The 13,593-nt window shown below is 45.7% G+C and overlaps 2 protein-coding genes across 2 annotated transcripts; one reads left to right on the top strand and one right to left on the bottom strand.

Annotated features, from left to right (window-relative positions):
- Positions 1-1,251: 1,251 nt before the first annotated feature.
- LOC310783997 (uncharacterized protein) lies at positions 1,252-5,308 on the top strand. The gene is made up of 2 exons (XM_083644943.1): positions 1,252-1,297; positions 3,265-5,308. The coding sequence occupies exon 2, from the start codon at positions 3,272-3,274 to the stop codon at positions 5,183-5,185; it is 1,914 nt and encodes a 637-aa protein (XP_083501069.1). The 5' UTR covers positions 1,252-1,297; positions 3,265-3,271; the 3' UTR covers positions 5,186-5,308.
- Positions 5,309-12,804: 7,496 nt separating this feature from the next.
- On the bottom strand, positions 12,805-13,347 carry sprn2 (shadow of prion protein 2; the record flags this gene model as incomplete). Its single annotated transcript, XM_083645304.1, has 1 exon — positions 12,805-13,347. One exon carries the CDS (start codon positions 13,345-13,347, stop codon positions 12,805-12,807), a length of 543 nt encoding a protein of 180 aa, XP_083501430.1.
- Positions 13,348-13,593: the final 246 nt, after the last annotated feature.

Below are 13,593 nucleotides of genomic sequence, written 5' to 3'. Positions count from 1 at the left end.
TGCAAAACCTCATTTAATGGATAGGATTCTCCATTGGCTCTTCTCTCAACCACCCTGCCCACCTCTGCAGGCATGGGGGATGGGAGAGGTTAGGGGTGGGAGAGGTTAGGTTTAGGCATGGGGGTGGGAGAGGTTAGGGTTAGGGGTGGGAGAGGTTAGGTTTAGGCATGGGGGTGGGAGAGGTTAGGGTTAGGGGTGGGAGAGGTTAGGTTTAGGCATGGGGGGTGGGAGAGGTTAGGTTTAGGGTTAGGGGTGGGAGAGGTTAGGTTTAGGCATGGGGGTGGGAGAGGTTAGGTTTAGGCATGGGGGGTGGGAGAGGTTAGGTTTAGGGTTAGGGGTGGGAGAGGTTAGGTTTAGGCATGGGGGTGGGAGAGGTTAGGGTTAGGGGGTGGGAGAGGTTAGGGTCTGGGTTAGGATTAGGTATGGGGCATGGGAGAGGCTTGGAGGGGTCTCCGGAGACGACCCCCGAGGGTCTCGAACCCTCCGTTCGGCCCCCAGACCCTCCGTTCGGCCCGCAGACCCCCCGAAGCGACCCCAGGACCTCCACAGGGTCCTGCGGCCCACCCAGGCCTCGGAGACCCCAGGTTTATCCATTGAATGGGGTTTTGCAAGTAATCTCTAGAACCCAGAGAAACTGGGTTGTAGAGATTGTACAACTCCACCCCATAGAATGGGGACATTTTGAAGCAATTCCTTTCCATTCAATGAGGTGATTCATAGTAGATGTATGGTCGTGACACATTTATGTTCCGCCATAGGACGGGGTGTTTTTTGATGTTATCAAGCTTTTCATGGCCAGCAGATGGCGACATATACGTGTTCAAGACATTGAAGAGGATAGGTGTTGTGCAGCCAGTCAGTGAGCTCATGGTCACTCGCAGGGGTTTGCCCGTCAAAGCTCTCTGCTTTTCCTGCAATTTCCACACAACTGTGAAACAGCTTGTGAAAGACCTACAGGTGTTGAGTTTGTTTTCTAGGAAGTCGTTTAAAATTAAACTTGGTCACATGCTTTATTCTGCAACCAATTTTTATTGAAAGCTAGTCTACAAAACATGTTTTCGGATAATAATAATAATAATAATAATAATAATAGAACTATCGAGACCACAAAATCCAGTAGGTAACTTGAGCTTTCCCACATGGAAAGATGACGTCATCAGAATGTGGGTCAATTATTCTGGGTATCATGGAAACTCCGCCCACATGTGTTGTGGACCTTTAATTCCCCTCGTGCCATGCCACACATTGTAGCGGACTGATCTGAAGACAGGGCGCTGGTGAAGGTACTATATTTAAGGTAAGGACTGGAGATTGAATTTTGTAAATGACTTTATATTGGGATACGTGCAGTGCCGTTTTTTTGTAGCAGGTGTTTTCTAAAATAGACTGATGAATGCAGTTTACGGTCCAAAATTGCGAAATTGCAAACCGACCCTATAATAAAGTCCTGTTTGATTGTACAGCATTGTGTCTCCCGTCGCTGCGGTCTATTGACTGCTCTGCCTCCAGTGAACAAATAGGCCAAATATAACGTTACTTACAGTTACATTATTGCTTGTGAAATTACAATGTGAATAGACCGCATGACATTTAAGGAGCGTGTTATTTCCCTAGCAGTACTGTGGTCATGGACGCTGAAGGAAAGAAAGCAAGACATGCCCATGAAGTCAGGTTAATCATAAACGAGAAAGAAAATAGTTTGGGCAGCTGTAGTCAGCCATAAAGTGTGCGTCTAGTGAAGACCGTTACAGGCGCACACTAGCGCCATTTTGAAACTGACAGCCTCTAGCTCTACTACTGCTGTGTGGTGCAAAAACAGTCTGTCATGTTAATGTGGTGAACACATGGCTTATTCATTCCAGTCATAAGTGCATACGATTAGCCTATGTCTTATGTGTGGAATGAATAATCCATAATGTGTATACGGTTTGGAATATACCCACTTATTTTTCAGTCATCATTGAGTATACCTGCTTCTAAATTCCCTCTATAGCCTACAATTGCTACCTTGCAGGGCAAGAAGGAATAGCGGATGCCATGGACGTTGATGGAAACTTGTTTTCCCCCCCTACCTGTTTGTGTCACTTGATCTCACCTGTTAATTGATTACAATCACCTGTTATTTTCCTACCAAGATGGCCGTGTGGTGATGTAACAACCAATAGAGCTTTTCATAGTCATTTTATCAGTGGCGGACTACAAAAATCATTTAGCCCGGCTGCCCGGGTAATAGGCTATAGGGTGAAATAATATCGCCCCAGTCAGTCCACTTATTTTAAGTTTAAGTCCACTAATTTTCTCCATTCTGGTGGATTTTAGTGCACTGATACCAGGGGGGGGGGCGGGTGTCAACTTTTTGTCCCAAGCATAAAGGTACAGACGGGTGTAGGCTTCCTTTGACTATTGGGGGGACACATTACTGTAACTGGGGGGTCTCGGGGTCCTCCCCAGGGAAATTTTGAGGCACCAATTGTGCACCAATTGTGCATTTTCTGAAAATATTTAATTTTAATTTTAATTTTAATTTATTTATTATTTTTTAAGCCTACAGGCCATTTAGCAGGCCAGGCCACTGGGAAACCTCCCTATGCTCCCTATAGCCAGTCCGGGCCCCTGAGGAACATGTTGATATTCTCAACGGTCTCATCTTTTTTCCTCTGTCATTATGCCTTTGCATTTCCTGCATTAACGTAGTTTGTCATACATGCCACTGTTTATAACACAGGACGTTTATTCACTACACCACTGTGTAAAGCTCGTCTACAGGCTCAGCTGCCCAACTCTTGAAAACAGGTGTTGGCTGCATTTGTTTTCCTTTAAAGCTCTATGAACTGTGTGATTTCTCTCATGATCCCTGCCAGCAGATAATGTGCTTCTGTTGTAGGCTACATTTTGTGAATTATGCCTGCTGTCTAATACCGCCACTTGTCCACTTTAACATGGAGAGTGACTCAGACATCAAACGAAATGATTCAAATGAAAGAATATGCTGTAATAATCCCTGGAATTTTCCATGGATCACACCGCAGTTGTAGTGCAGCAAGAGACTGTATAGTAGGGATTAATTAACAGAATAAAACCAGTTTCAATTTCTGAACGGAAACTATTCATGCCTCCTCATGCCTAAACCCAACCCAATGCTATTATATCAGTGCTCATGAAGAATGTCTCTTGTCCAATCAAATTGCTCGACCTGAACTTACTGTAACTGTAACTATAATATCTCATATTTCTCCCCACCTTTCCTTTGTTTCCTCTCTGCAGTGCAGATATGAAGCTGACTTCATTAGCCTTGCTGTGTCTCTCCCTCCTCTTGGTTCACACCCATTTCTCCCTGGCCAAGCGAGGAGGCGGCTTTGGTGGGAAATCTAGCTTTGGCTTTGGGAAAACCTCCGGTCGTGGTGGCAGCTCCTCGTCCAATCGGGGCAGCAGCAGCAGCACAAACACCAAAACAAGCGGCAAAACCAATCAGGGCTCCAGCTCTCAAGGTGGATACCCCAACCAGGGAAGCAACCCCCAGCAGCCAGGCAGAGCAGGGCAACCCAACCAAGGGGGTTCTCCCAACCAAGGGGGTTCTCCCTACCAGGGAGGCTACCCCCAGCAGCCAGGCAGAGCAGGGCAACCCAACCAAGGTGGTCAACCCAACCAAGGTGGTTATCCCAACCAGGGAGGCTACCCACAGCAGCCAGGCAGAGCAGGGCAACCCAACCAAGGTGGTCAACCCAACCAAGGTGGTTATCCCAACCAAGGCGGTGTTCCCAACCAGGGAGGCTACCCCCAGCAGCCAGGCAGAGCAGGGCAACCCAACCAAGGAGGTTATCCTAACCAAGGTGGTTATCCCAATCAAGGGGGTTATCCTAACCAAGGGGGTTACCCTCAGGGTGGCTTCTACCCCCAGCAGCCAGGACGAGGAGGCTACCCCAACCAGTACCCAGCTGGTGGCTACCCTGCTGGAGGGTATCCAGCCGGAGGTTACCCGGCACGGGGCTCCCCATATGGAGGTGGTGGAGCTGCAGGATATCCTGGGGGTTATGGTTATGGTGGTTACGGAGGTGGAGGATACTTCAACCAAAACCCCAACAACCGAATCCTGAGCCCTCACTATGGGGGCAGCTATGGATATGGGGGCCATGGGGGTGCGGGTGGCTCTCCGTTTGCCCAATCTGTTCACGGAATGGGCATGCGACCATCTGATAGGTCCAGAGGGTTTGGGCGTACTGCGATGATGGCAGCAGGAGCTGGGGCGGTGGCAGGCATGGCACTGGGCTATGGACTGGGGCGGTTCCCTCGCCCCCACTACCACTTCCACAACCCCCAGGAGGAGTACTACTACAACCACTACATGTACAAGAAATACGGCACCAAGTCCACCGATCAGAACGACTACAGCAGAGACTACACCTTCAACCCTCCCCCGATAACTTACGATAAGTACATGGAAACTTGCATGAATAGAGCAGACTTGCTGCCTGTGGAGAATCGACGGGGGAAGAATGAACCCGTCACCACCACGACTACTGTTGTAACCTCAGCCCCAGACAACGGCACTGCTAACAACAAATCAGAGAGTAACAGCACTGTTGTTCCTTCAGCCCCAGACAACGGCACCGCTAACAACAAATCAGAGAGTAACAGCACTGTTGTTACTTCAGCCCCAGACAACGGCACCGCTAACAACAAATCAGAGAGTAACAGCACTGTTGTTATCTCCGCCCCAGACAACAGCACCGCTAACAGCAAATCAGAGAGTAACAGCACTGTTGTTACCTCAGCCCCAGACAACGGCACTGCTAACAACAAATCAGAGGCACCTGCCCCTGCACCTGCAACCCCCAGCCCTGCAAAGCAGCCTGAAGCCAAGCCGCACCCCCCAGCTTCACAGGCCGGCGGCAGCGATGATGACGATGATACGGTGAGCATTGTGGAGATCGGCTACCCGGCGCTGATCGAGCAGATGAAGGCCAGGCGGTGTGTGGAGCTGTACATGGTGTACTCTGAAAAACAGATGCAGGATAAGAGGTCTGCGGGACCTACGGGGAAATCGGGACCTGCGGGACACGCGGGGCCCAAGGGGGGACTCCCGGGAGGAGTGCAGGGATTGGGGAAGGGCTTCTGGGAGCTCCTGCCCCTGGTCACTGGGACCGTGCTGATGCTACTGAACAGCAACATGCAAATGCTGTACTGAAGCGTTTGCTAGAAGTGTTGGATTAGATTGAGATCCAAATGGAAGACAGAGAATGTGTGAAAGTGAGTCACAAGAAACCGATGGAGATTGATGCTTAAGCAGGGTTGTGTGTGTGTGTGTGTGTGTGTGTGTGTGTGTGTGTGTGTGTGTGTGTGTGTGTGTGTGTGTGTGTGTGTGTGTGTGTGAGGGGGGGTGGGAGGGAGTTATAGTGTGTACGGTAACGATGGAGAGAGGAACAGATGGTGTGTGTTTGCCCTCTGAAGCTTCAGGACTCCCTATCGTGTGTGTATTTCTGCTTAGTTTTTTGTTTTTGTTTTCAACTTGTTTTCACTTTATGTAGGCCCTGCATCCTTATGTAGGGCCTGCATCCTTATGTAGGCCCTGCATCCTTATGTAGGCCCTGCCTCCTTATGTAGGCCCTGCATCCTTATGTAGGCCCTGCATCCTTATGTAGACCCTGCATATTTATGTAGGCCCTGCCTCCTTATGTAGGCCCTGCATCCTTATGTAGGCCCTGCATCCTTATGTAGGCCCTGCCTCCTTATGTAGGCCCTGCCTCATTATGTAGGCCCTGCATCCTTATGTAGGGCCTGCATCCTTATGTAGGCCCTGCATCCTTATGTAGGCCCTGCCTCCTTATGTAGGCCCTGCATCATTATGTAGGCCCTGCATCCTTATGTAGGCCCTGCATCCTTATGTAGGCCCTGCATCCTTATGTAGGCCCTGCATCCTTATGTAGGCCCTGCATCCTTATGTAGACCCTGCATATTTATGTAGGCCCTGCCTCCTTATGTAGGCCCTGCATCCTTATGTAGGCCCTGCCTCCTTATGTAGGCCCTGCCTCATTATGTAGGCCCTGTATCCTTATGTAGGGCCTGCATCCTTATGTAGGCCCTGCATCCTTATGTAGGCCCTGCCTCCTTATGTAGGCCCTGCATCATTATGTAGGCCCTGCATCCTTATGTAGGGCCTGCATCCTTATGTACGCCCTGCATCCTTATGTAGGCCCTGCATCCTTATGTAGGCCCTGCATCATTATGTAGGCCCTGCATCCTTATGCATGCACATGACTGGCACCACCTAGCTGGCATACAGTACATGCTGCATCGCTGAACTGTGTGTTCAAATTAAGAAAGGGCCATTAGATTGAGCCACCCGTTACAACAATTGCACTGCCCATTTCCTCTCGTGGAAGAGAACGGGCCCATTAACTGCATTGTAATGCTGCAAGCTTTTTGATGGCTGTTGATGGCTGAACAATTGAACCATTAAAGATCCATTAAACTGGCTGTCTGCTCAGAGGGGGCGACATGATCCTCCCAGCTGTGGTGTAATTGTCTGACTCTGTCTCGATCTAAACAGTGATGGATGTTATGCAAACACCAATCTGGGTAACCAGAGTCTTTCAATCTGATAGCTAATAAGACACACCAAGACTGTGGAAACACTGACTATCTCTACAGCCATATCAATTACCGTAAGTAGCACTGTCTCTCACTGATGAATACCTCAATGGTTGTGATTATTATGATGGAAGCCTTCCCCCCCCCCCATTATGAGTTATTCATGATAGAATAGTTTCAGTAGTATTAGTGGTGTTTTCTTTGTGTTTTTTTCACACACACAAAAATCTGAATTTATGATTTTATTTTGTTGATTCAGTTTGTGTGACCGGGCACTTAGGTTTTCTGTCCCAGAGGAGAACGCAGCTGAGAGGATTAGCTTGCCGGCTGGGACAGGCTCAGCCATGGTGATGACCTGTGTAAATAAATTGCTCTATTATGTTGGAGATGAAATAGAAGTGTATAGCGTACAGTAAAGCTAGCTGGAGGGGCGTTGGTGATGGACGACCATATGACAGTCAAGAAGTGGGAGAACACTGGATAATGATCCGATATTATCAATTAACAATGGATCTAATTAATTTCTGAAACACTCATACTGTAGTCTGCTAGTATTCCAATATTACTGACATTACCACTTTCAGACTGAAAGGCTATACACTAAGCATAATTGTTGTCTACTTATAATGCAACATATCTACACCTTTTTACCATAGTTCAAACTGGACTGTTATTTAATCAGTGTTTGGTCCAATGAAAACAACCAGATCCAGGTTGAAGTATCCCCCCCTCCACTTTTTTTTGGGGGGGGGGGAGGGGGGGATCTGATTAAATTTATTTATTTTTATTTTTATCTTTTTGGTGGGGGGCACATAGGCTACACAAGAACACAAGACGTACAGTAGAAAAGAAACACCAAAATATGCACATCATTGTCCTAACATTCCTTAAGCTTAAACTTCTTAGATTAAACTTTTGGAATCAGTGCAAGCAACAACAACAAAGCATTTACTTGTGTAGTTCTCAATCTCCAATGGATGTATTATTTTATTATTTATGACTTTTAATATTCATGCTGCAGTTTTACATGTGTTGGATGACATTTCTTACCCCCTCCCTCACCCCCCATCCCCTTTTAACACGTTCACTGCCAATGGCGAGTTGACTCGTCAAAAAAAATCCAACGGTTGACTGCCAATGACGAGTTGAGACGTCAAAAAAAAAAAAAAAAAAAATTTGACGGTGCTACGTGGATCAATGCCGAACATGTACAACCCATTCCACCGACCCACTAAGTGGCGACAGTGCTCTCCATTCTAGAGGAAGGCAAGCAAAAAGCAGTGTGAGGAAGCCATTCTCATGAAAATGGATTGGCGAAAACGCTTTCGCGCTTGGGAGCTGGCGGTGGGGTTTTGCAAATTTGCATAATAGATTACGGGTGGAACACACTTTGAAACACGCAGCATAAATAAGACCAGAATCGCAAAAGCTTCATCAAAGCTCTCAGAACCCCAAGAAACGAGCGAGCCCATCCACACTTGCCCAGCGGCCGCCAGCAGACAGGCACAGCACCAGCAAAGCAGTGAGCCTGGTGACGCGAGGTTACAGCAGCAACAGAAACGAGCTTGTGACACGCCCGCTGCAGCCAAGAAGAACACACACGGAGGGAGGAGTTTGAAGGAGAGGGGTGTTTCCTGCTGTTATGGAGGAAATTACTGTTCAAAACTATTGTTTAGATGTCTGACGTCTTACTGATGCCAAAAATGAATGGTTAAAGTGACTGTTCTATCGAATTTCACAAAAAGCCGTTTATCTCAGAATAAATTTTCAGACGCTGAAACCATGCTGTATTCAACTGCTAATGCTTACATAACTACTAACTCTACAAACTAACTCTTTTAGACAGAGAAAGCACACATTCTATTAGTTCTTTTGAGATATTGTGTGTTCACAAAATCCTAACAGAAACGAATCCTCGGCTCTTGAAAGATGAGCCAGAATCCTCAAAAAAACCCTCTGGCAGAAGCTAACTACAGTATTGAAAAACGGCTGGCAGTGAATGTGTTAAACAACGGTTTTTTGTTTTTTGTTTTTTGTTTTTTGTTTTTTGTTTGTAGCCTACAACTTTGACAAATTACTGTTAAACAGATTTGGACTTATAAACAGCTCCCCCACCCCACCCATGACAACATTGTTGGATGACATTTGTAAAACTCTTCTATATCCTCTCCTTGTGTTGCACAATACATTATATATCTTGTGAGTTTTGTATAGATTCCCCTCCCTCCTTGCTCTGTTGAGTGTTTACCTTACCTCTCTCTCCCCTGTCTCGGGCAGCGATTGTAGCCTGTAAGTGCTCTTATGTAAGGCTCCTGGTGTACCAATGTTGAACCAACCTGGATGCATATCGACCATCTCCAAAGCTATTGAATGTTATCTTGAGTCATTAGCTGAGTTTACGCTTAGCGGGGTTGGATGTCAAGATTTGAACACTTTTCAAAGACTTTTCTAATCGTGGAAATAGTCCTCTTTATATAAATCAATGAATGTGATGTTATGTGTTCCTACATTGTCTCTCACTTTGATTGTATTTCAGAATGCATACAAGATATCCCTTGTAAAAACTTGCCTTTTTTTTACCATGGTGATTCAGCAACTTTTCGTCGATCCATTTCCCTTTTTGTTTGCTCATGTTGGAGATTTACAAGATCAGTCCTTAGACGTCCAATCCTCTTTTGTCCCCACACAATCATCATTGATTATTCAGGGTGAATTTTCTGGCTGATGGATGTGTCGGCTACTCTGATCACAGTTACAGTGTTGCTGGAGGCTCTACTGAATCCTGGGTGTTGACTTGCACTTTTCCCTTACCTACGCTTGTGTTGTCTATTAAACTTCTCAATCTTACTAATATGCTCTTCTGGATTTTATTATTATATATATTTCAGGGGTTTGTTACAAAAGTGGCGTGTCATTTTGGCTGGAAATTAGTATTCTATTTCATTGGGAAGCTCGAGCTCACTCTAATGGTGAAAAAAAAACACATTTGTAACCATCTTCTTATTCCCTGTAGGCTCCTAAATGGAGCATAGGCCCACAACCACACGACGCCAATGGGCTCCGGGCAGTCTGCTTTCTGTAGCAAGTGGGCTTTTACTGGGTGGGGTTGCTCGCCCCCCCCATTAACCCTAAAATGTCTTTGATGGTGGGAGGAAACCAGAGTAGCCAGAGGAAACCCACGCAAACACGAGGAGAATATGCAAAGTCCACACAGAAAGCACCGGGGTTCAAACCCACGACGTTTTTGCTGTGAGGCACCGTGCCGCCCATAAACTTATAAACAAAGTAAAAAAATAAAGGGGTAAATGCAAAAGACTAAAATGAAAATCATACAGTAACTTAAGTTACTGCATTACTTTCCCCAGTGCTGCCACAGTACTAAAAAGGAATTGTGGAGATAGGTCTGGCTATGTGAGACTACTGCATTGCCAGGACAACATTTGTTTTTTGTCCTAGGTAGGCAAATAAATAGAAAGCATGCAGTTTGGCTGATTGTTAATTAACTTTCCAGGAGCTCCTGTAAGGTTAATTATTGTTCCAATAACGTGGATTCAGTTCTAAAAGGAGCTGGCTAAACAGGTTCTGCTACTTTTGCTACCCCCTTTGGAAGGGGGTAGCAAAAAAAATGTCATGTTGTAACGAGTAACCTAACGAATTACTTTTGATAAGTAATAAGTCATTTTATTACTTTTTATAGGAGCAATAAGTAACTAATTACATTTCCTGAGTAACTTGCCCAACACTGGCTAGGAAATAATGCAATCATGTTAAGTTTTGTTTTTGCCCTGCTAAAAAAAAGGGTTAGGGTTAGGGTTAAAAAGTAAATTTTTGCTTTGAACTTATGCATAGGCTTTGGGCGAAAAAATATCAATTTAAGAAATAAACCATGATCATTAATGATTTTATTTACACAGATGAAGAACTACAGCTCTGGGTTAATTGGAAATTAATATTATGGCAAAATACTTCATTCTTGGGTTGAGTTGATCTTCAGAGGATGCTTTTATACATCATGTAGCCTATTGCTCTTAGAGGCAAAGAGTCATCATCCTGCTATAAATACTTGGCTTATTCCCTCAATTTTACCCTGACTGCTGAAGGCTATTGCTCCACCCTTTGTTCCCAGTCTGAAAAGGTCATGTCTGTGGTGGCAACATGTCTTATTTATGAAGGCCTACATGACACCTCAGGGCCGCTGCTGTATGGCAACTCTACTCGCTGTTTCAAGGTTGACCTGCTGGAAGTGAAAGGTACTACAGTACTAGCCTGGAGAGGCTGACAACATCCTTAACATAGGCTACAGCCTGAAGCTCATACTATATCTAATCAAGGACATGGGCATCAATAGCCTTTGCTCTCTTAAAGGGGACCTATGCTAATTTTCCACTTTTATATTTGATTATTATTTTATTCGGAGACTCCACTAGAGTAGGATTCACAGTTCAGAAAACTCTTTATTTATCTTGTACTGTCCCTTTATGCAGCCCTCCAGTCCAGTCTCTATCTGAAGCCCTTTGTTTTAGCTCCTCCTGTCTCTTTAGCTGACGGCAGAAATACTGTGAAAAAGAGTGGAACAGTAGTGTCAAACGAAGTTAAAATCTCAAACAGGAATGCTGATGTGATTGGCTATCTCATTATTGTCACCTGAAAACAAAACATCACCTGTAATCGGCTCTTGGCCTTTGAGACCCTTGGTGAACCTCACACCTGTTCTAGCAGCAGACAAGCCAAAAACCTAATACAGATCACTGAGTCATGCAGCCTCCCTCCTCAGGTCTCCATCTGCTCATTAGCCTTGTGCAGCAGCAGCCAGACCAAACTGAAAACCCTTTAATTATAGCCCACACACAAAATGTGTTGATGTATGGAAGCATGTGAACGGCCACATGACTCACGAGTTGATTATCTGGTTATCTCGAGATAACAAAACTTGTTATGTTGAGATTACAAGATCATTTTTCTCATTATCTCGAGATAACAAAGTTCATTTTCTCAAGATAACAAGATAATTCTTCATAGGCATATCACTGCATACAGCGCTGTGTGCCCTTTCAGCATGATGTAGCTGGCCTGGTTTTAGTCTGCTTTGAATATAGGGGCAGTAAACAGATGCTACAGTCATCTTTATTTCATAAACACATTCAATTCGCCGTGAATTTACTGCATGGAAAATGTTGTCTAGCTGGACCCAAAGTTGTAATTCTGACTGACGATTACGGTCAGAGATGTCTTGAAAATCTAAAATCTGACTGTGTTTACTTTAAATCTACACATATTCTAGTTATGTCTATTGGGTGGAGTCATGCATTATTGTTGTTAGCAGGTAAAATCTGAATGGTCATCTCAATTCAGAGAATAATATTCTAGACAGCAATTTTTATTCTAATTGTTTTTTTTATGTTTATATAACAACATTGTACAAGGAAGCATAGTTATTCATAAAACAAGAAAACATGGCATGGAACGTATTGTATTTGGTTATGAGCATCATATTGTCCTATTGTCCTATTCCTAACATATGGTAGAGATAGAATGTGTAATGGACAATGGAAGCGAGGAAAATAGCTGAAATATACAGACAGAATGGCATTATATAAAATGTATAGCTGCTCTTACACTGTAGTCCTGACATAATTTTCTGACGTAGACTTAACTTGATAATACAGCACATTCAGTCCTTATCTTGCCCTTGTGTTGGGGATTCATCACTATCATCCTTACCATATAGCAACATCATTGTTATCGCCTTTATCATTGCCATCATCCTCATCAAAAGACAATAATATACAGTATATATCTTCTTATATAAAATAATCATGACTACATGGTTAAATACATAAGAATGTCAAAAGGAAAGTGAAATGGGAATTGGGGATATAGTAAACAAGTATTGCTCAAGTCAATTCATTGAGGCTCAGACCAGGATCCTACACAAGTGTCTTTACTCTGCACACCTGAGGCCTGGGGGATGATGTTACGCTGACACACTGTAGCCTACAGGTCAGACAGGTCAAATTCATAAGATGGGTCAAATTCCTCTTCTCGTGGATCTCATCCTGTCAAACTTGTGGTGCTGAGGATGCAATTTGGTCATGGCATCTCTTCATCCAAGTGTCACATTGTTTGTGATTCAAAATAGCCTAGTTATCGTCAGTCACAGGTTATTATTAGCCGGGGTGAGTTAGGGTCTGTTTGGGACGCCATCGCCCTGCAGCTCTACATGACTGCCACCCAGTGGCCCATCATGAGAGACATCAGAGAGCCGATGATGACTATGATGCTGTTGTAGATGGGCCTGCTGGATGCTCCATAGTAGTACTCCATATCTCCAGAGCCTTCGGGCTCATAGGCAGGCCTGGAGCCATAGCCGCCTCCGTGCCGGGGGTAGCCATACCCACCTCCATACCCCCCATATCCTCCATAGCCGCCTCCGTATCCATACCCGCCGCCCAACATGCCGCCATGCCCATACCCAGGGCGGCTCAGCGCAGACCCCACCATGGCCCCTCCTAGGGCGCCCGCTGCAGCCGCACCGGCTACTTTCCCTGCGCTGGCGCCACCTGTCTGGACCGGGGCGGGTCTGTAGGCCCCGCCTCCGCCCCCGCCCCAGCCCCGGCTGCCTCCCCCCCCGCGGCTCATCCCACCGCCGCGGCCAAAGCCGCCTCCAAAGCCACGCCGGGCGTCAGAGCCGGGCAGCAGGGCGGCCAGGAGCAGCAGGGACAGGGCCGCCGGGACGAGGAGCTTCTGCTGCACTGGCATCATGCACCCTGCAATGAGAAGGTAAGTCAGATCATCATGCACTCTGCAATGAGAAGGTAAGACAGACCAATAGCAGGTGACCAGTGCAGTACCCTACTTTTCACCATTAGGTCTCAGGCTTCAGCACATATTTAGGTTGGGCTTAAAGGAACACTCCGCCCATTTTCAACCAGCTTTGTATCATTAGAACATCAGTAGTATATCAGAAAACTGTAAACGGTTTTGAAGTCTGTCATTTAATTTGAC

This window comes from Poromitra crassiceps (genome assembly GCF_964638095.1).
Source record: "Poromitra crassiceps genome assembly, chromosome: 10".
NCBI lineage: Eukaryota > Metazoa > Chordata > Actinopteri > Beryciformes > Melamphaidae > Poromitra > Poromitra crassiceps.
Note: the sequence above shows the minus strand (reverse complement) of the source record. Positions and strands in the feature narration are given on the sequence as shown.